Raw genomic sequence first — 21270 nt, 5'->3', positions numbered from 1 at the left:
TTTACGCAAACATGGACATAGTACTGAAAGGGTCACTAGGAAGTGTTTCATTAATTGTGTGTGAAGTGCTTGGGCACACATGGACGAAGGACTGAAGGGATTGTTTGGGAAGTGTGTATGTATGTGCATGTAGGTTCATAGGTGTTTACTAGGCTAATGACCACAAGGGCCTTTTTAAACATAGCCATGCATTCCAAATTTCTGACAAGTTCTGATAGCCTTGGTAAGTATAAGCAGGGGCTTTGGAGATGAAATATTTACAAACTAGGGCCTGGGAGATGAATAGTTTACAAATTCCCTGTGTCCATTAGAGACATAGGTTCCAAACCAGGGATGAATTTCCTGTTCCCCATCCAATTGTACTAGCTGAACTTGAATTGGGTTAGGGAGGAGCTCTGCTTTACATGGATGGGGAGCCTGTTCCATACATGGGGTAATCTCTGTGGTACATAACTCTCTCTCCAGAAGGTCCTATTTATATAACAGGCAAGGTTCAAGTCCTTAGCATGGGTAATTCTGGTGCTTTTTCTTTTGCGGATATGCAGGAGGTCCATCAGAGTGGGGTCTGACAATGCCCTGTATGTCAGGCATAGATCTCCCTTCAAAAGCCTGTAGGAGACAGAATACAGGGATAGAGCCTTGAGGCGATCTGCATAGGACATTTTACTTGAGCTCTGTATTCTTTTAGTGAGGAACCTCTGTGGATGTTCCAATTGTTGGATATGCCTGGTTAGGTACATACCAAAGGGGGCATTGTACTTAATAAGTCCAATGAATGCTGAATACAGTGGAACCATGACTTCCTTGGACTTAGATGCCATACCTTTGTTTATAAATTGCATAACATAGAAAGATATCCTCACTGCTATAGACATGTGATGGTCAAAGGGTAGATTGCTATTAATGTGTGTCCCTAAGTCCCTGATAACTGGGTCAGCTGTAAGGGGTATGTTGTCAGTATAATAGTTACCAGAGGTGGATGACTTCTTAAAGGATACTATTATGCATTTCTTGGCATTTAGTTTTAGTCCATGGTTCTGACACCAGTTGTCTGTCTGTGTCAGCCCCTCCTGGAGAATATTTGTGTCAGTGTGGGATTCAATTGCAGCTGCTAATTTGCAATTGTCTGCAAATTTAGTCAACCAGAGACCATTGACATTGGCCTTGACTTCTGGGAAGAAAATGGCAAAACAAAGTGGTCTAAGGACTGATCCCTGAGGGACTCCACTTGTGACTGGCCTCTTTGTAGAGGTGGACTCCCCAATTCTAACTTCCTGGGTCCTGTCTGTGAGCCAGTTATCTATCCACTGGGTGACACATGTGTTTGTACCTAACCTCTTGAATTTGTTAACAATGCCTGAGTGGGGTATTGTGTTAAATGCCTTGGCCAGGTCAGGGTGGGCAGTGCAAACCACTTTTCCCTCATCCATTGCTTTGGTGACCTTCTCAAAGAAGTCCACCAGGTTGAGTAGGCATGATCTGCCCTTGATGAAACCAAGCTGGGTTGGGGTCCAGTGTATGTATTTATGTATGGATGTCTGTATATGTGTGTGCACATAATATCTATATATATGCTTGTGTGTGTATTTATGTATGTGTGTTCATTCACGTATCTGTGTACGTGTGTGCATATTTGCATGTGTGCACATAATATACATATATACACAGATATGTGTGAGCATGCATATAAGATATATAATATATCTATGTGTTTGGGCATGTGTTTGTACATGTATGTGTGTACACATGTATGTGTGTATTTATATATGTGCGTGTATGTTTAATGTACATACATACATGCATACGCATGCACACAGATGTGTGTGTGTCTGTGTGTATAGGTATGCTTATATATAATATATATAGATAGCTAAATATTTGTCTGTACATACATGTATGTGTGTACACATAATATGCATGTGTGTATTTATATATGCACATGTGTGCGTGTAATGTACATACATACATATACACACAGATGTGTGTGTGTCTGTGCGTATAGGTAGGCTTGTATATAATTTATATAAATAGCTAAATATTTATGTCTGTACATACATGTGTGTGTACACATAATATGCATGTGTGTATTTATATATGTGCATGTAATGTACATACAAACACAAGTACACAGATGAATGTGTGCAACCGTGTTCATGCTTGTGTGAATGTTGGTATCTACAAAACAAAAAACAGTCATTCCAATGTACTGAAAAACGTATTTAATGTGCAAAGCTTAAACTGGCACACTTTAAATTGCAGTAACACACACAACCAATAAAAATCAATCAAATAAAACATTCAAAAACATTTGGAGGTTTCAAGATATTATCTTAAAGCTGCTTGCTTTAACTTCGTATAGGTTTCAGTGAAACAGTTTGGTTCAAACCAGTTGACCGATCAGCTTGCAACTGTAAGATCCATCCATATTCCTTAATTTCAAGTTTGTTATTCATATCACCTCTTCTAATAGTTCTATTAGCAATATCGATAACCCTGAACTTAAAAGTATGTGAAGAACCAGCCTCACATATATGCTTAGCTAAAGAAATAATTAACACACCCCTTCTAATATCGGTATTATGTTCAATAATTCTTTCTTTTTAAACGTTGTACAAATTTCCCAACATAAAAACTTGAACATTCTTTAGAAGTAGCAAGATATACTACAAAACTAGTATTGCAAGTAGCAGAACATTTAAAAGTATATATTTTTTACTAATCACGCCTTTACTTTTACTCTTGTTTATTTCATTTTGTATTGTGTTTTACGAGAGTCCAAGGCGTACCTCGAGGAAGGGTCTATGTTACCTGAAAGCTTTGCACATGGTATGTTGGAGTGACTGTTTTTTTTTTTCTTTGTTTTGCTTGTCTTATTTTACGCCTTTACTTTGAAAATAGTTTTATTTCATTTTGTACAATGTTGGTATATACAATATGGGTGTGTATGCATGTCTGTATCTGTGTGATATATATATATATATATATATATATATATATAATGTGTCTCTATGCATATGTGTAGATATGTGTAGATGTGTGTGTGTGTGTCGATTCCTAGCAAAAAATATGCTTGTCTGCAAATTGCTGTTAAAGCTGTCTGCCAACCTGTGCCACCAGTGCTTATACTAAGGGCCACGTAAAAATGTTGTTGCCAAAAATATCAGCTCAGTGTGTTCATAAAATTACCTACATTGACTAACATTTTATATTTACCTAAATAATAAATAAAGTCTGTAATAATAATGTCAGATTTGCTACAGAATGTTATACTACATGGTAGGGAAAGCTACAGTATGTCAGTTTTAAGTAAGTAATTTAAGTACATTAAGTAATTTACTGTAAGCTAAGTTGCATCATTCTGCACTATGTATTAGTTTCTTAATCACATAAAGTTTCAATTAAAACAAAATCTTTCACTGCAAAAAGAATACAACATTAGGAGGGAGTGGAGGTGAAAAATTCATTTTTCACCTTGTAGATGCAGTGAAAAAAGGTGAAAATGTTCCCCATTCTCCTTGTTGAGACAGTGGAGACAGAGGTTCATAATGTATGTATGAGGGATTCCCTTTCTATAAATATTTAACCCTGAAGGAACTGTAATTTCAGTCTTTGAGAAGTGGTACAAGAGCCATTATTGATGGGGTATGGCTTTATAGGTGGTAAAGCAGGTTTTGAATTTCTTTCAGAATTTTTGGCTGAATTGAAAAACCACAGTCGAATGAAAAATTAGAGTTTAGTGCAATCCCTCTATGTTACTGTTTTTGAAGAATGGACTGTGTTGGTATTGTGAAAGAGGGAATGGTTCTTTGGTGTTAAGTAATGGGTGTGATGGCCATCCTTTGTTATATGCATGCTGGATTGCTTTTTTGAGAAGATCACTTCAATGGCTATCAAAAACAGAGTTAAGCAGGTGCATTTCAAATACCTGCTGGATATTACAGATATTTGCAGCTTTTTTAATTGTCAGCTACTGCACCATCTGCACATACTGAGAAAGAAATGGGCATGATTATGCATTTGGTGTACTTTTGTTGCAAAGTTTTATGAGTAAGTAATGTACGTGCCTCTCAACCTCTTAGTGCAAGAAATCTGGACAAAGCCTAACAAAATGGGGGGACAAAGGATCAAAAATAAGGACACATTTTAAATATTGTTCTAATGAACTTAGAAAGTTGCTAGAATAACAGGGTTTGTTTTAACATACATTTTCTGAAAATGAAATGTATATTATTATTTAGTGACTTTAATTCTCAGATCATCCAATTGATTTGGTAGAAAACCACAAATTTCATGAGAAAGAGACAAAAAAAATAATAATGAGCTGAAAATCTGGACAGTTGTGAGGTGTGGGAATGTAATGTTTTATAGTATTGGTGTTGCATAATAGTTTACAAGTTTCTTTTAACTTTGATGTGGAGGAGGCAGTTTTTGACACGCGGATAGGATTTTCCAGCTTTTTGGCTTATGATTTCATGTTTTTATTGAATATGTTACAGTGAGTCAGGTTATTTTCTAACGGGTGCGAATGAGCTGAGTATTTTCTTATTTATAGAAAATTTGGGAATGTGAAAAAGTCATTCTTTTATCATCCACCATGGTGAACTTTGCCCTTTTCTGTAGTGAAATCTTGTAGTTGGTATGTTTAGTTTGTGTGTGTGTGTGTGTGTGGGGGGGGTGAAGCCCCCCACTTTGGTGGGTTTAATTTGCTTCAGTTTTTGTTTTAGTTATTGCTGGCCAAGTGGTTAGTTTCCCAGAGGTGAAATATGCCGGTCCTGAAGTTCATGCATTTAAATTTTCACTGACGTCGTCTCGCTGTTACGTGAGTTGATGTTATGGTAATTTTAGGGTTTGACATAGATCCATATATACATACACACACATGTATACATGTATGCGTACATATCCAACTAGACAGACTGATATATAAGCTTTGGCAGTCAGCCTAAAGAGGTGGACTACTACAGTAGTGGTGATGATTAACAGTACAATTGTGTAAGAACATACCATAACAGTAGATGTTTGAATTCCACACTGCGCCAGTATCTGCACCCACCTACATTTTGGGGGGATATGAAATGCTTTTGTGTTTATATATGATTAGATGCTCTGAATGAGGTTGCTTCTGTAAGAAAGTCCTGAAGTCACTTCCTTCTGGTCCTCCTTCTGGCTGCTGTTTATCTGATTGGTACTGGCTAATCAGCAGCCAGTGAGAAGGTGTGGGAGGAAGCCAGAGCTTTTGAAGAATGCCAGTTGTTGCTTCCTAGGCAGGAAGCAACTCAAATTGCCAATGGCTACTGCAGCAGTGTGGAATTCATGCATCTGCTGTTATGGTAGGTAATTATACAGCTGTACTTTCTTGGATTAATGATGAACTTAAACATTTTATTGCAATCCCTCAGTGTTGCAAAATACCAAACCCTTTTTTTGAAGCTGATGTGACTCTACTGAAAGACCATGTCATGGTCCCAGTTACTCGATCATTATCTTCAAGTTGCACAGTGCACCACGCACAACTTAGATTTGTAGTCTAATTGACTTAAAATTCACTTGATATGAATTTTTGCAGTTGTTGTTCTTGTTCTCCTTACTGACTCACAAGACTGCAAGTTCACTGCAAGCCCGATACCTCAGAAAGCTCTCTGTTTGAAAAGCAAACACCTCTTCTGCATTTTCACCTCCCCCTTTCCTAAGGAGTCATGCCCACTGGCTGTGAATCAACAAAAGACATTGCTATACCCAAAGTCTCTAAGCATTCTTCTATTATTCACTCTTCACTGATTTCCATTTTACAGTTACTACCCAAGCTGTTGAGAAAGATGTTTACAAGATGCTGCGTGTCATTCATTAGCAACTTACAGCATGGCTTTAGGCAAGCTGAAGGTGACCAATGGTCCCAGTTTTTCCAGGACAGTTCCAGTTTGAAAGTCTCTGTCCCAGAATCCCAAACATTGTCTTTGGGACACAGAAATGTCCCAGTTGAGACCACTCAGTGTGAATGGTGACTTAGCATCCCAGGGTGGCCAGTCCCCCCTGCTTTCCCATCCTAAGCAGCTCTGGGGACTTTGCGATTCTTAGGGGGTGCCATTGGGTAAGGTCGGATGCCTTCGCCCTGGCAGGAGCCTTACAGGCCCTGCTGACATCAGTCACTCCCTCAAAGACTTCCATCATGGAGGGTTCTGCTTGACCCCACTCACCCAGACAGGAGCTCTCCAGGCCCTACACCTATCTGCCTGGCACTCACATACTGACTTCTGTCAGGGCCAAGCCCTACAGTTCTCCCCTTTGACCTGGCCAAGAGACCTTCCCCAGCAATGCTCCCTCCATGTCAGGGGACTCCTTGCCTGCATGTCTCCTACAGGCTGCCAAATAGTGCCGGATCGCTCATGCCCTCAAACCATCTCAGGGGAGCTTCATGCCAATCCTGTCTGCTCCTCCAGAACTACCCTTGGCCGCTGAGGGGCAGATGCTCTCTCATGAAGCCTTCAGAGTCCCCCTGCTTTCCCATCCAGAGCAGCTCTGGGTTCTTTGAGATTTTTCAAGGATGCTGTCAGTTATGGGGTGAAGTTATATGCCTTCACCCCAGCAGGAGCTCTCCAGGCCCCTTTGCCATTCACCCTGGTACATCCTCAAGGACTTCCATCATGGGGAGGTCTGCCTGACCCCACTAACATAGGCAGTAGCTCTTCAGGCGCCACCACTGTCCATCAGTTGCTCACTTAAAGACTTCCACCATGGGGGGCCATACCTGACCCCGCTCACCCAGGCAGGAGTTCTCCAGTCCCCACTGCTGTCCACACTGGGACTCCCTTAAGGACTTCTGTTGTCCAGAGTTCTGCCTGACCCCCATCACCCAGGAAGTATGTCGCCCAGCCCTGCCACTATCTGCCTCTCTCACCCTTCCAGACTTCTATCCCAGAGGGAGCATGGTCCGTATCTCACCCAGGCTAGAGCTGTCCTGTACCAGTAACATTCCACCTCTTGCTCTCTCCCTTCCAGACTTCCATCGGGACTGACCCCATCTGGGGTTTCACTTCTACCCAGGAGAGAGAGCTCTTTTCCAGGGTTACATATCTCCTAACTGCTGCCAAATCATGCAGTCTCATGCATGCTTTTGGAGCCTCTCAGGGGATCTTCCCAGCTTCATGGAACTCTGCTGGGCCACGAAGCCTCACAGTCCCTCTTCCAGGCTTCCATGACACTGATTCTCCACTTTGCCTTGCACCTAGGGCTTTCAAACTCATAGAGGAGATGTCCTTGGGTCCCCCCGTCACTGCACTTTTTGTGGCCTACCTCAGTCTCTCACCCCCACAGTGCCAGGCACCAACAAATGTGCATTGCTTCAAGCCTGCTGGCATATGTGGCCTCTTGCCTCCTGGGTGGTGCTGTTCAGAGTGACATCTCCATAGTGCCTGGTGAAGGACTGGAGGCCAACCTGCCTGCCCCATTGCAAGATGACATGGCTGCCTCCTGGGTGGTGCTGTTCACAGAGTGGCATCTCCACAGTGCCTGATGAAGGACTGGAGGCCAACCTGCCTGCCCCAGTGAAAGATGACATGGCTGCCCTATCTCCACTCCCATGGGGGCTGGGAGAATGGGATTGCAGGCTTGGCTTCCCGGGGTGGCCCTCAAGTGTCCCAGTTTAGGTTCTGTAGCAAAATGGTCACCATGGGCAAGTGTTGATACTACAACATCTCTATTAAAAGCTTTTGATCATGCCTTCCTCTGCATAGGCAAAGGCTTCCTCTTTGGCACACTCATCATTAGTCTAGAGGTAGTATTTGGCCAGGTAGATCATTCATGGCTTTTTACATACCCTTTCTTTATTCTTCAACCAGTCATTTTCAGGCCACAACACATGCTGACACTACTGTCAAATGCTGAGCTCAAAGTAGCACACAACCTCACTTAACTTTAAAGCTGTGACATATGCTGGTGTATAACAAAAACAAATTGGTACTAAAGTAGAACATGCTTCACCAGAGGTATTCTTACATAAGCCTCAAACTTCCGTAACTGCCAAAACATCTTTTAAGTAAAAGGTGTGTGTTCATCAGCCTTGCCCATACAGGACATTGTAAAGTACAGCAACGGTGCTATCAACTTACAGTAATGTTATTATTCCCCATAACAGTTTCCAAAGTGTTAAATTTTTTAGCTTCTGCCTGCCCCTGACTACTAATCAGCTTAGGTTGCAATAATCCTGCTATCTTAGGTTAAATAGGGCTCACTTTTTTAACAACTGTAGTATGTGTGCTTTTTCCAAGTTAGATCTAGGTCCTTGAAAGAGTCTCTTTCTCAACTCTTTTATCATTCAGAATAACTTTACACAAGCATTTCATACAGAGTATATTTCTCAGAAGCACATTGTCTGAATGTTTTGAAGGTTACCAACATCTCTTCTCTGACAAAGTGAATCTTCGTAAAGTGTTACTCTATTATGCTTTCTACCCTTATCCTTCCTGTCCCTCTGTATAACATCTTAATTCCTGTCACCATTCCTGTAAAACTCTCACCTTGACACCTTAATGCTACACAATGTCTAGCTGTTTGGAAATCAGTCTAATTTATTGTCTCACCTCCTTATGTTTATTCAGTCTTTTGAAAATAATTTGATTTACATTCTCACCTTTGTATGTAATTTTACTTTTTTCCCCCTAGACTACATTAAAACTGCAAACTGAAAATGATACTTTGGATAAATCCACATACCATATTATTAAATAAAATTGAAATAATTTGAAAATAAGCATGCAAACAAATGCATAATGTTTAAATAAATTTTTCCAAACACAGTCCAAAGTTGTAAGAAGAAAAAATAACCCACAGAAAGAACTTTAGATGTGAAGTGTATCTTTTTTTTTTTTTTATCAGTTCAGTAAGCACTTTCATCTTGTTGCAGGCACTTCATCAGGTAGAATTTCTTGTTGCAGGCACTTCATCAGGTAGAAAAAGCATTCACAAAAGCTTCTTATTTAAAAACCTAAGAACTCATGTAACTGAATCATGTGACATTCACATGATCAATGGTTCATTTTTTTTTTCTTTTTGAATAGCATTTAAAATTCTCCATGCCATTTATCCAAGGGTGAGAGCATGCATTTAATCTTAGCTGCCAACTACATTTTTTTCCTGTCAAGATCATTTTTGGAATCAAAGCTAAGCTTGCAATTCTTGACTGAGTCAATCACAGAACAAAAAAAAAAAACATTTTCGGTTTGGAGCATAAATTCGTATGCTTTCAAAGAGCATTACTCATCACCATCTACTACATGCATGTGCTTTTCCTGTATAGAATGCATTACATGTTGTACAATAGCAGCATCTGCCACAAATTTTGGACTTGCAGCTAACATTTACTGGTATTTTTATGTTGTCGCCATTTTAAATTATTTCACGTACTGCATGGTTAATATACTTACAAATATTACAACTGTAATTACTGTATGCACCTTTAACTCTGCAGGGCAACATTTTTATGTACCTTTAACTTTGCAGGATGACACAACAGACCTATTATTCAATTTGTTTTGAAACATATGTTTTACATTTCTACTTATTGTAATAAATTCAGGTTCAAGACCCACTTTGTCTAATGTGTTTGGAAAACCAGCAACAGTTTTACAGTTTGGTTTCACCAGTGCCTGAATTGCATAGATGAAATAATTAATATAGCCATCTTATAGTCTTTGTTCTTGTACCAAGAACCAAAAAATAAAGTACAAAGGGAACACAACACTGATTTAGGACTCTAATAATGCATGTAATAACTATTACAGTCATAAGTGCTTTCATCCCAAATGTAAGGACTTCATCAGATAACAAAACACCAAGAAATGCAGTCTTAAGTAGTATATTCCATATAATCTCATGTATCAAACCAACCAAAGAAAGTTATTTAACAAGAACAGTGACTAATTAAATAAATGCATGTTTTAAAATCATGTGTGGTATACCCTCTGGTGAGGAAGGTTGGTCACTGGACTAACAACTCAAACCCATAAAACCATAACCACTACAGAAACAATAAGTTCCTAGACAGTGCTCATTGCCAGATGTGCTGAATGGAACTGAGAGAGATAGTGTTTGTGCATGCGTTGCTAACATTGTTCCTTTGTATTGTATAATAGTGCTCATAAATTCTGGTTTTTAGTTATCTTTCAGTTTTTCCTATGTAAAAAAAAAAATATATATTTATATATATTTATTTATATATATATATATATATATATATATATATATATATATATATATATATAATTATCTGTGGTTTTTGGACAACATTGTAATTCTATGGACAAATGGTACTGATTTATTTAATGAATTTATGGCTTATATTAATAACAGTACATAATTTGTCACTTTTGCCTATCATATAGATTCATCCAACATAGATTTTGAATATTACTAATTAAATTATGAGATTTTTTTCTTATGAATCCACAATCTTTTGTAAACCTGCTTTCTCCAATTCATATTTATATTTTTCTAGCTACCACCCTTTCTAGCAAAAAAAAAAAAAAAAAAAAAAAAAAACTTGGTGAAAGGTCAGTTTGTTAGAATTTCCAGACTAGTCTCTGATGATAAAAATGTTAACCGAGAATGAATTAGATTAAATAACATGTTTTTGGACAGAGGTTATCCTAAGAAAATAGTTCATGAAATTATGAATATTGTGAAAGAAAGTAGGAAAGATAAATGTGTGCCTATTTTGAGGAAGACCATTGATTTAAGCACTAAAGTGAACCATAGTGTTAGTGGTTTTGTGAAAGCAGTGATTTTACCATATTCTAGTTTCAGTGAACAGGTGAAATATGTTATTAGTAATTTAAAATTGTTCAAAGAATTGGGGGGAACTTTTTTGTGAACTAGATACCCCAAAATGTGTTTATAAAAAAGGTAGGAATATTAAAAATATTATAGAAAGATAATTTAAAAAGGAGTATCACTACGGTATGGTGAAAATGTGGTACTTGTTCCCAGTGTTGCTTTATTTATGACAGTTCCCAGTGTTGCTTTATTTATGACAGTACCAAACTAAAGGTCTTATCCAAGAATAATTACAAATAATTGCAAATGTAACTGTAAAACTGCAAGGGTTGTATATATTACTTTGTATATGTCCTATGATTGTCTTTATGTAGGAAAAACTGAAAGACAACTAAAAACTAGAATTTATGAGCATTATTATGAAATAAAAAGGAAGGCGATTAGCAACACACCAAGAAAAATTAAAAATAGAATTAATGCTATTGAGGAGTCAATTCCATGTATTCAGCTTCAGCAACAGGATGCAGTGACTTTTCTAAAGGTAAACTTGTATTTGTCTTTGTCTTCATGAGATCAAGAGAATACTGCTGTTATACTGTGTAATATTTAAAAAAATTCCTATTTTATGTTGTGGAAAGAATTTCTAAGCCAGCAAGAACTGATCTTTGGGGGAGCAATGATAGAGGCCAGAGAACTATACTGGCAAATAAAATTAAATGCAACATTTCCCTCTGGTATGAACAATAACGCATCAAGTAATGGCATTTTACAGCTAAAAACTATGGATAGTTAATATACAGATTGTGTTATTTAAGTATTTTTGTATTATAAACACTTGCAATGACTTTTTTACATTTTTAGTTAATGTGCTATTCAATTGTGATGTCTAAGCTGTGATTTATATATATATATATATATATATATATATATATATATATATATATATATATATATATATATATATATAGGTCTACTTTGTTTCATTGAATTTCATTTCACCCCGACCACATCGCTGGAAACCCATTTCACTAAATCTCATTTCACCAAAACCACCAAAAAGCACAAGGGAGACTGAAAGAGTTTTTTAGCATAGTTGAAGTTTAATATTCGTTATTTGTTCTGAAGACTTCCTCAGAAATATTTTATTACACTGAGAATTCACATTTAAATCCATTCAAAAAAGCTTTTATCCAATCATGTCATCCTACTAATAAATCAGTTAAACAAATAATTAATGAATAAAGAACATGGCAAACATCTTGACTTAAAAACATTAGGGGCCACTGTTGACCCAACTTATGCCAACCTGGTAGCCAACCTGGTAGGTTGATGGGATATTAAAATACTGTTGCAAATACAATTTTTTGAACAAATTATTTTTTTATAAAAGGTTTGCAGATGATTTGTTTTTTATAGTTCATAAGGACAGGTTCAACGTGGATGAATTTGTGGAGCTTTTAAGTGCTAGTACGACATTTTTAAAGTTTGTGGTGGGGGAACGTGGCCACAAGGTGTCCTTTTTGGATGTTGACATAGTTATAGACACATGTGAGAATCTGCTTTTGAACAACATTCATCACAAATGCACTTTTTGTAACAGTTATGTTCATTTTAAGAGTTGCCATCCTTATTTTATGAGACCTAACATTCCTAGAGGACAGTTTATTCGGGCCTCCCAAATGATAGTGGAAGATTTGTTTTCTTAGAGGAAGTTAATTTTAGTAAAAAGTTGTTTTTAGAGAGGGGTTACCCTGGTGACTTACTTGACAATATGACCCAGGAGGTCATTTCCAGGAGAGATTTTGATTTTCCTCCTATTTTATTAATGGGGTTTGTTAAAGAACAGAATGAAGTAGAAAGTTAAATTAAAATCAAGGGGGTGGAAGGTCCCAGATTTTGTTTTGACATGAATACAGATAGCAAGTTTATTAATCAGCTTATCAGTGACAATTGGAAAGTTGTGTCTGGAAATGCGATCTTGGCAAAAGTCCTTGGTAATGGCCCTCATTTCGTCTACAAGAAAAATCAAAGTATTAAGCATATGTTAGAAAATAACAAATCATGGCCCCCTGCCTTACTTGTGGTGAAACTGCTGGTATGTTTAAATGTTCAGGGTATAGGGCATGTAGATTTATTTTTGAGGGTCCCTTTGCATTTTTGCAACACTTGAATTACACTACCCCAGTTCCTGGAAAATTGCATTGTGGTACCATGGGTATAGTTTATCTTGCGATTTGCTCAACATGCCCAGCTTTTTATGTTGGTATGTCTACCAGAAGTTTATGGAAAAGGGTACTGGAACCACCTGTATGCTATAAAGACAAAAAATAGTAACAATGCCCTTTATAAACATTCCCTGACCTGTTCCAACTGGAAGAAGTTCACTTTTTCAATTTTGGAGGTTGTCAAATGAGATTTAAGGGGAGGGGACAAAAGGAACTATGTTTAACAGAAAGAAGCTGAATGACAGATTAATCTTGCATCCTATTTAGCCCCTGGTTTGACTGATATGGTAAACATTAAATGTTTTTTAAAAAATAGAAAAATTACTGAAGTTAATTTGCAATGGTAAAACCCTAATGTTTTCAGGTCACAAGACCTTTGTGTTCTTTATTCATTAATTATTTGTTTAATTTATTAGTAGGATCACATAATTGGATACAAGCTTTTTTGAATGGATTTAAATGTGAACTCTCAGTGTAATAAAATATTTCTGAGGAAGTCTTTGGGACGAATAGCGAATATTAAACTTCAATTATGCTAAAAAAACTCTTTCAGTCTCCCTGGTGCTTTTTGATGGTTTTGGTGGTATTTGTACTGCATACACCTTGGCCTACAGTGCGCTCTTTTTTTCTGTTTTTAATCTCATTTCACTGAACTGAACTTAGTATATATGGCACTGTGCAGAGTACTGAAAGGCAAGTGAAAGGTATATGCCCTTTTCCCGACTGTAGTGTGATCCTTGAGTTAGTGTATATATGTATATATATATATATATATATATATATATATATATATATATATATATATATTTAGGCTGTGTGTGGTTGCGCTGTCCCCCACATTGGGGGGGTGAGGGGAGCATAACCCACCACCTTATTTGTTTTATATTGTAGTTTACCAAAATCTTCAAAACAATACATTTTAAACGATAAACATGAATAGTTGCAACACCAAACTCTTTCCAGAAAACAGTATGCCCCCCACACCCCTCCAACTATATATATACTAACTACAGGATAACACTACAATAGGGGAAAAGGGCATATACCTTTTACTTGCCTTACAGTAATACATAGTGCTATGTATACTAACTATAGTTCAATGAAATGAGATTCAGTGAAATGAGTTTTTAGTAATTTGAGTTTTCAGTGAAGTGGTCAGCGTGAAATGAAATTCAGTGAAATGAGATTTAATGAAACAAAGTAGATTTGTATATGTCATATATATATATATATATATATATATATATATATATATATATATATATATATATATAGTGTTATTAACTAACTTTTATTGGTTGATTCGATACATGTGACTATATGGAATATGCTATTTAAGACTGCATTTCTTGGTGTTTTATCTGATGAAGTCCTTACTTTCAGGACAAAAGCATACATTAAATTGTTGTCCTTATTCTTATTCACTGTGTCAGAGGTATCCAGTTTAAGTCATTGCCTGTATATAGCATTTCTACATTCTGTAACATCAAAGAATAATGTGTTACCTATGCATACCAGATAACCTCCATTATAAAACTTATTTGAAAGTCTCAAACTTGCCTGAATAAACAACTCATCCTCATCAATCAGCCTTCTAGTTCTCACAAACTGTCAGTTAACAATATTCTTTTTTAAATTCACTTAGTGCACACTTCTTTAACTCCGATATGCATTTCTATGTACTGACTTCTCAACAAGTTACACAAGCTCTTAGGTTCTTTTATAAGTAATACTTGTGAATGTTTCTTCAGCCTGATGAAGTGTCTGCTATGAGAAGAATGTGTTTACTGGACTGGTAGAATAAGGTTATTTTATTTTTATCTAAAGTGTTTTTCTGCAAATGCATAATGTCTCTGTCTCTGACACACTGAAACAAACCACATAATGCATTTGTTTTAAACTTAACTTCCTTAACAGCAATGAGGTATGAGGTATGAGGTATGAAAACAGATAATGAAAGGAAAACCTTGATGCTATCCCGCAATTGATGGGTTGCTTCCTTATTGTATTTAACTTGTAGCTGAAATTCTTATTGCAACTTTCTTCTTTCCCATCAACTGTTACATTCAGAAGAGTAAAGGTGCTAATTTATGGATACCCTTCTTTGGATTGTTAAACATTAATGGGTGACCCTAATTTTATGAGACCTTAAGTACTGCAGAAAGTGATGTGCCAACAAATCTCTGAATACCCCCACTGATTCCAGGTCACCATGGTTTGCATTTCTGCCTCAAAGCTCTCAGTTTTCTGGTTCAGATCCCAGATTGGGTAACTTTTGTGTAGACTATGCAAGTCCTTTAACTGTCTCTGTATTGTTCTGCTTCATGCTCTGCCTTCTTATAAGATATATATTGTTCAGTGAATTAATTACTCTCTAAATTGCCTGTAGATGTGGTTTTAGTGTGGGAGTCAGACTGATTCCGATCTAAGAATAATATTTTTCTGTCTCTGGTCATTTTGTGCAGAGATAGGCTTCTGACCCCACAGCACTGAATAAGTAAAGTGGATTACAGAAAATGAAGGACTTTCTGTCATATAATTTACCTATACTTTTTTGACATTTCTCCTTTACTTTAATCATCCTCGACTACAGTGTAAAATAACTAAATAGCTCTGTCTCATCTCTGAATATTGATAGTAGGCAGGGACCATTTTTGTTGCTGTAAAAATGAATCCCTGTATAATAATGAAATTTAAGATATTAAAAATGGGTTAGGCTGGTCATTTGTTGAACAGACGTGTGCTTCTTTTATACAGAGTATTGTATTTCTTTACTGTATAGGATGTGCTGACAATGTCCTTGGGTCATCTGCAGTCAGGTCTAAAACACTTTAAAGACATAAAGTACCAGCAAGAAATAAAGATATTGAAAGTCAAAGTAAGTCAGATTTATTTAGTTTGTTTTGAAGTCATTTGTGTTGAAGTCATTTGTGCTTCTTTTATTTAAAGCAGTAAAATTTTTCAGGACAATGCCCAAAGTTTACAATGGCATATAATATCAGAATTTGCCAAGCTTCACCGCTTTCTCCAGGAGAAAGAAAAAAAAATATTCCAACAACTGAAGGAGGAAGAAATGGGAATTCTGAGACAGATGGAGGAAAACCTGAAAAAAATTAAAAACAGAATCAATTCCATTGAGGAGTCCATTCCACATATTCAGCTACAGCTTCAGCAACAGGATGCGGTGACTTTTCTAAAGGTAAACTTATATTAACCTTCATGAGAGCAAGAAAATACTGCTGTTATACTGAACTCTTCGCAATTTATCAATTCTGATTTGATTATACTGATGTCTATATGCTGTATGTCATTAAACCTGGCAAGAATGGAAACTAGTTATGCATTTCTCCTCTTACATTTAAATATTACAATGGGGAAAAAGCACAAGAATATACATGACAAAAGGTAAAGTACTAATTACATGTTAAACATAAAGAAATGATGTTATGTTCCCATTATATTAACATATAATGGAAGCAGTGTGTATTGCATATATCTTAGAAAGCTTCTGTAGCAGGAGTGTTTGCATTTTTTCCTGAATGAGCATATCATACTTTTCACTTAGAGCTTGTAATTTATTTCCATCAGCTATTCAGCTCCAGCCAAACAAAAATAACTAAATTACAGGCTTTTGTATCTAGTGTTGGTTTGTAGTCTTAACAACCATCACTGAGAGATGCCCCACACACACTTTTCCTGAGGTATTTGTGTTAATATTGCAGTTCAGGAGCTATGAAGTGACATTTCAGGAACATTGTACAGCCATTCACTGGTGTCTGCAATAAGAAAGAATGTTTGCTGTTTTGTGTTCAAAAGGTACAACCATCTGTTCTTGACTTTGTGCTGTTATAAGATTATTTTTTTAAACTGAGGCACAAATGCCTTCATGCATTATATTTTCTCATTTTTGTTGCACTACCACCCCGTGATGTGATATATTGTAGCTTATTAACATGTCATCAAAAGAATAGTGTTTGTGCATGACAAAACAGTAATCTTCCATGCTGTTTACAAGACTGAAACAGTATTCTCTATAAAGCTGTTGCAGTCACATAAAAGAATACATTCTACAAATGTGTTATTATACAAAAAAAAATGTTTGCATACCCAGATCAGGCATTCTTTCTGAATTCTGAGATTTTGCAGTTCAAATTAGTCCATCAAGCAATGAAAAATAATTAATTTTAATCTTAGTAGTCAAATACTCAGTGATGTGAAATGTTGGCTGTTTATACTACGTTGTATGATATCAGGATGATTTAAATGTAGTGTTACATTTTTCTGCAACATTTGGAGAAAACTCAGAAAATATTTTTTTTCTTGTGAAATATCCAGACATTTACAATTTATGTGTGTTCCTTCTCACATAGGACACAAAAGTCCAAATCCTGATTGCCCTGTAGAAAGAGGGAAAGGTGATAACCATATCAACTATATACACTGATGTTTATCTTCCTCTGCAACCAATGTGGTGGAAAACAGTTTCACATCACACTTCATTTGTTTAGCAACTGCTCACATCAGCAAGAATGATTACCTATGTAATATTGTGGAAATTACATGACAGGATAGACTACAGATCACCCTGTGTCTGTGGTATGTCATGCAGGCAGAAACAAATTATTCTGTCAAAACGTGAGGAGTTAAGTTTAATAAAAAGGTGGCTGACCTTTTCCCTTCCTTTGATTACAAGGCAATGAAATTAAAATTTAATAAAGTACAGTCAGGTTTCTAGCAATAAACCCTACTGCAACCATACTGTATGGTAAAAAAGTTCTGAAACTTGAATTCAACTGTAAGAGATGGTGGAGTTTTCTTTTAATACCAGTAGATAGTTCTTGTTAAACTAAGCAATTCCCATTAACAGAAATGCAAATATATGCATCTGACTGTTAGAGGAGCATGAAGTGTGATTATAAAGTAACATATGACATCCCAAACACAATCATATTCATGTGGCTCTGCTCAGTGCCACAAGGCTTGACTTTGAGGCTTTCTTGCATTTGAAGCACATCCATATCTATGTAATTACTGAAACTTGGTTTAAAATTCCAGAAACCACTCCCCCTATACCTGGGTTTTGCACCTACTATACCTTCAGACCTTATGGCAACTGTGGTGGAGTCCTAAGATTTGTTTTGGACCATATCACCTCTAGATAGATTCCCAGAAGCCCACAACCAACTCATTGAGTTCCACATTCTATAAAAGAGGACCAACTATCAGTTTATAGTCTGTTACAGGATACCTTCTATGTTCCTTAAAAATCATGTAAGTTTCCTAAATGTAATGGATAAACTTCATATAAACAAGAACTCCATTATTTTGGGAGATTTAACTACCCCCAAGTAAATGTAGGATATGCCCAAAAATACTTTGATTTAATAAATAAAAACTCCCTTGACTATATTGTTCGTAACTCAGTAGAGGACATAATATTCTTGATGTGATCCTTACAAATACAACTTCTTCATGTACCTTACCCCTTGTACCTCCTTCTCCAGTTAATTCAGATAATAAACCAGTGAACTTCTCTAGCAAAATCTCTAAACCTTCTAAAGCCAGTATCTCAGAATACAAGGATTTTAGATGTACGAATCCCATCAAATTCTATGACAAAGTTCTAAAATACAGTTATAGTATCCTCAGACAAGACATTGTCACAGCAGGTAACTTCACAGAGGAGTGCTATGCTCACTTAGATAAATGTGTAGAACTTGCAGTATCAACGAGATTTAAATATAAAGGGAACTTTATAAAAACAAACCATCCTGACGCCACCAACATAAATACATCTCTACAGTAAAAGAAAAAAACTCCTTGAAGTAGATCTTAAATTAAAAAAGACCCTCCAATAGAGGCTGACATCAGAAAACTGACTGAAAAATAAAAAAAATATGATTAAGTACTACTATGGCAGTACAGGAACTAAGGCTGGCAGTTTTAGGTAAGGTGGGAGGTTGGCATAATGGTTAAGGTGTTTACCATACACACACAAGGTACAGGGTTTGATTCTCACGTGGGGTTATTGGCTAGGCCTAAAAATTGCCCACAAGGGCAGCTAGCCTAGTACTAATCTATGAACCTATGAACCTATGAAATTCCTCATTAGCTACTACTAAGAAATGACAACCAGAATTTCTCTGAACTTTTTCATAATGGCACCATCTACACCAGAAGTTATTCCCAACATACCAGCAAATAAAATTCAGTGCAGATTTTACTTCAAAGATAACTCACAAAGTCTGTTTATCCCTGAATCTCTCCAAAACTAAAACACCTCCTCCATGTGACCTGATAATGTATATGGCTGTTTTAATAAAAAGTACAAATAAGCCGTGGTGGAGCTTCTCCTTAAACTGTTAAACCTGGATTTAACCACCTGCTTTGTCCCAGAGGTTTTCTGCACAACATTGATAATGTTGCTCAACAAGGATGGCTCCACCATTTTCCTCAGGAGTTATAAGCAAATCTGCCTTATGAGTATTATTTGCAAAGCCATGGAACCTATTATAACCATCATCATAAACTGTGATATTAACAATCTGTTATCAGGCTAGACCCATCACTTTGGCTTTGTCATGGTTAGATCTTGTCTACTAAATCTGGTTACCTTCTTGGAAACGTAACGCAGGCTGTTTGACAATATCACCCTTTCTAGCATAGTTAACAAGTTAAACAAATTACAGATGGATCCATATGTGGTAGGTTGGATAGCAAATTGGTAAAAGATAGAACCCATACTGTGCAAGTAGCAGGGGTCTCGGAGAGAATGAAGGTGACCTGTGGTGTCCCACAGGGCTTGGTGCTTGGTGCTAGGATCTCTGTTTGGCATTTACTTTAATGATCTCTAGAGTATGAACCAAGATCTCTGGCTAACCAAGTTTGTAATTGTCTATAAACTAAGAATCACTGTCAAGGTCCCACTCTGACACCCAAGCCTTTCAGCATGAATATTTCAGCATGAATATCTATTTGTAAATGCTAGGAGTGCTAACTACAGGCACAAATTAAGTCCTGAAATGTGCAGTATTGTCACATTTAGTAAACCCCTTAACCCCCCCCCCGGCTTACAACACCGCAAACTACAATGAGAATGTTATTAGAGACCAAGGAACTTGAATTGATAATTCCCTCTCCTTTGATCATCCTGTCATGTTAGTCAGATAGTACTTCCAGTTAGCACAGTCAAAGAAGTATCATCCAGAAATAGAGGTCATTGTTCCCTTATATTCTGCATTGATTAGACCTATAATTTAACACAATGATCAATTTGGATGTTCCTCACTAGACATATCTAGCAATTAGAAAGACCACAGAGGTGCCTAACTAAGGAGATCATTGGCTTAAAAACCCTACCCTACCAGAAAAGACTGGAAGCACTGTCTCTTTATTTAATACTGTAAAGACTCCTGAGAGCAGATCTGTGCCTTGCCTTCTATGCCACTAAGGAGTGAATGGTCCTGAATCATTTGTGTTTTCACAAATCAGATAGCCTGAAAAGTACCAGAACTAAGTCTTCACTAGCAGATAAATAAGACAACGTGGAGAGAGATTTATCATGCAGTGCCTTCCCCATGTCTGGAATAGACTTCTACTGCAAATTAAGCAGTGTGTGATGCATTATCTTCATTCACATGGACCTAGATGATTGGATAGGTCTTCACAAATTTACGTTTTGGCTTGTCTGGCCTAGTCCCGCCTCAAAAAAAAAAAAAAAAAAAAAAAAAGGGCAAGGTGTAAATGGTTACAAGACTCGGTTGCGCTGTATTTCCAATCATCCTATTAATTAAGGGAGAGGAAAGTAAATCAAAGCACATGCTGCAGACAGTAAGGGAAGAACTTGCACTCTCAACAAAATGAAAAACACTTAAGTAATATTTTTCTTGCATCTTCCATTTGGCAGTATGCCTATCATACTCCACAGCTAGAGTAGAACCAAATCACAAAAAAATCAGCATATTAACAAGGATAACTGAGGTATAGAAATATAGTATAATCAGAATCAGAGATTTTCTGTACTGAGCGATATTAAAAAGATATTGCAACTTGTACAGTAAAGTAGGGCAAAGCACAGAAACTGAAACACAGAGAGGTTGTTACAGTATCACAAGAAGGTAATAATAGAGGAAGTTCGGGGAGAGCTACAAGGAAAACAAAACAAATATTCAATCCTCATTTCTTTGTTAGACTGGATTATGAGTAGCTGGTTGGATGAGGACAGTTATTAAGAGAAATAGACAAATCTAAAGGTAAGCCACCACAGGCATGAAGCGCA

The 21270-nt window shown here is 36.8% G+C and overlaps 1 protein-coding gene across 1 annotated transcript in view; it reads left to right on the top strand.

Moving 5' to 3' along the window:
* The window catches only part of LOC122813694 (zinc-binding protein A33-like), a 165759-nt gene that overhangs the window by 67340 nt on the left and 77149 nt on the right, over window positions 1-21270 (top strand). Inside the window, exons 2-3 of the mRNA XM_044086148.1 lie at window positions 15775-15870; window positions 15958-16191. Coding sequence (XP_043942083.1) covers window positions 15775-15870; window positions 15958-16191 — 330 coding nt within the window. The remainder of the gene's footprint in view (window positions 1-15774; window positions 15871-15957; window positions 16192-21270) is intronic.

This window comes from Protopterus annectens, chromosome 10.part0, assembly GCF_019279795.1.
Source record: "Protopterus annectens isolate FY-2018-M chromosome 10.part0, PAN1.0, whole genome shotgun sequence".
NCBI lineage: Eukaryota > Metazoa > Chordata > Ceratodontiformes > Protopteridae > Protopterus > Protopterus annectens.
This window is presented reverse-complemented; position numbering and strand designations above follow the sequence as displayed.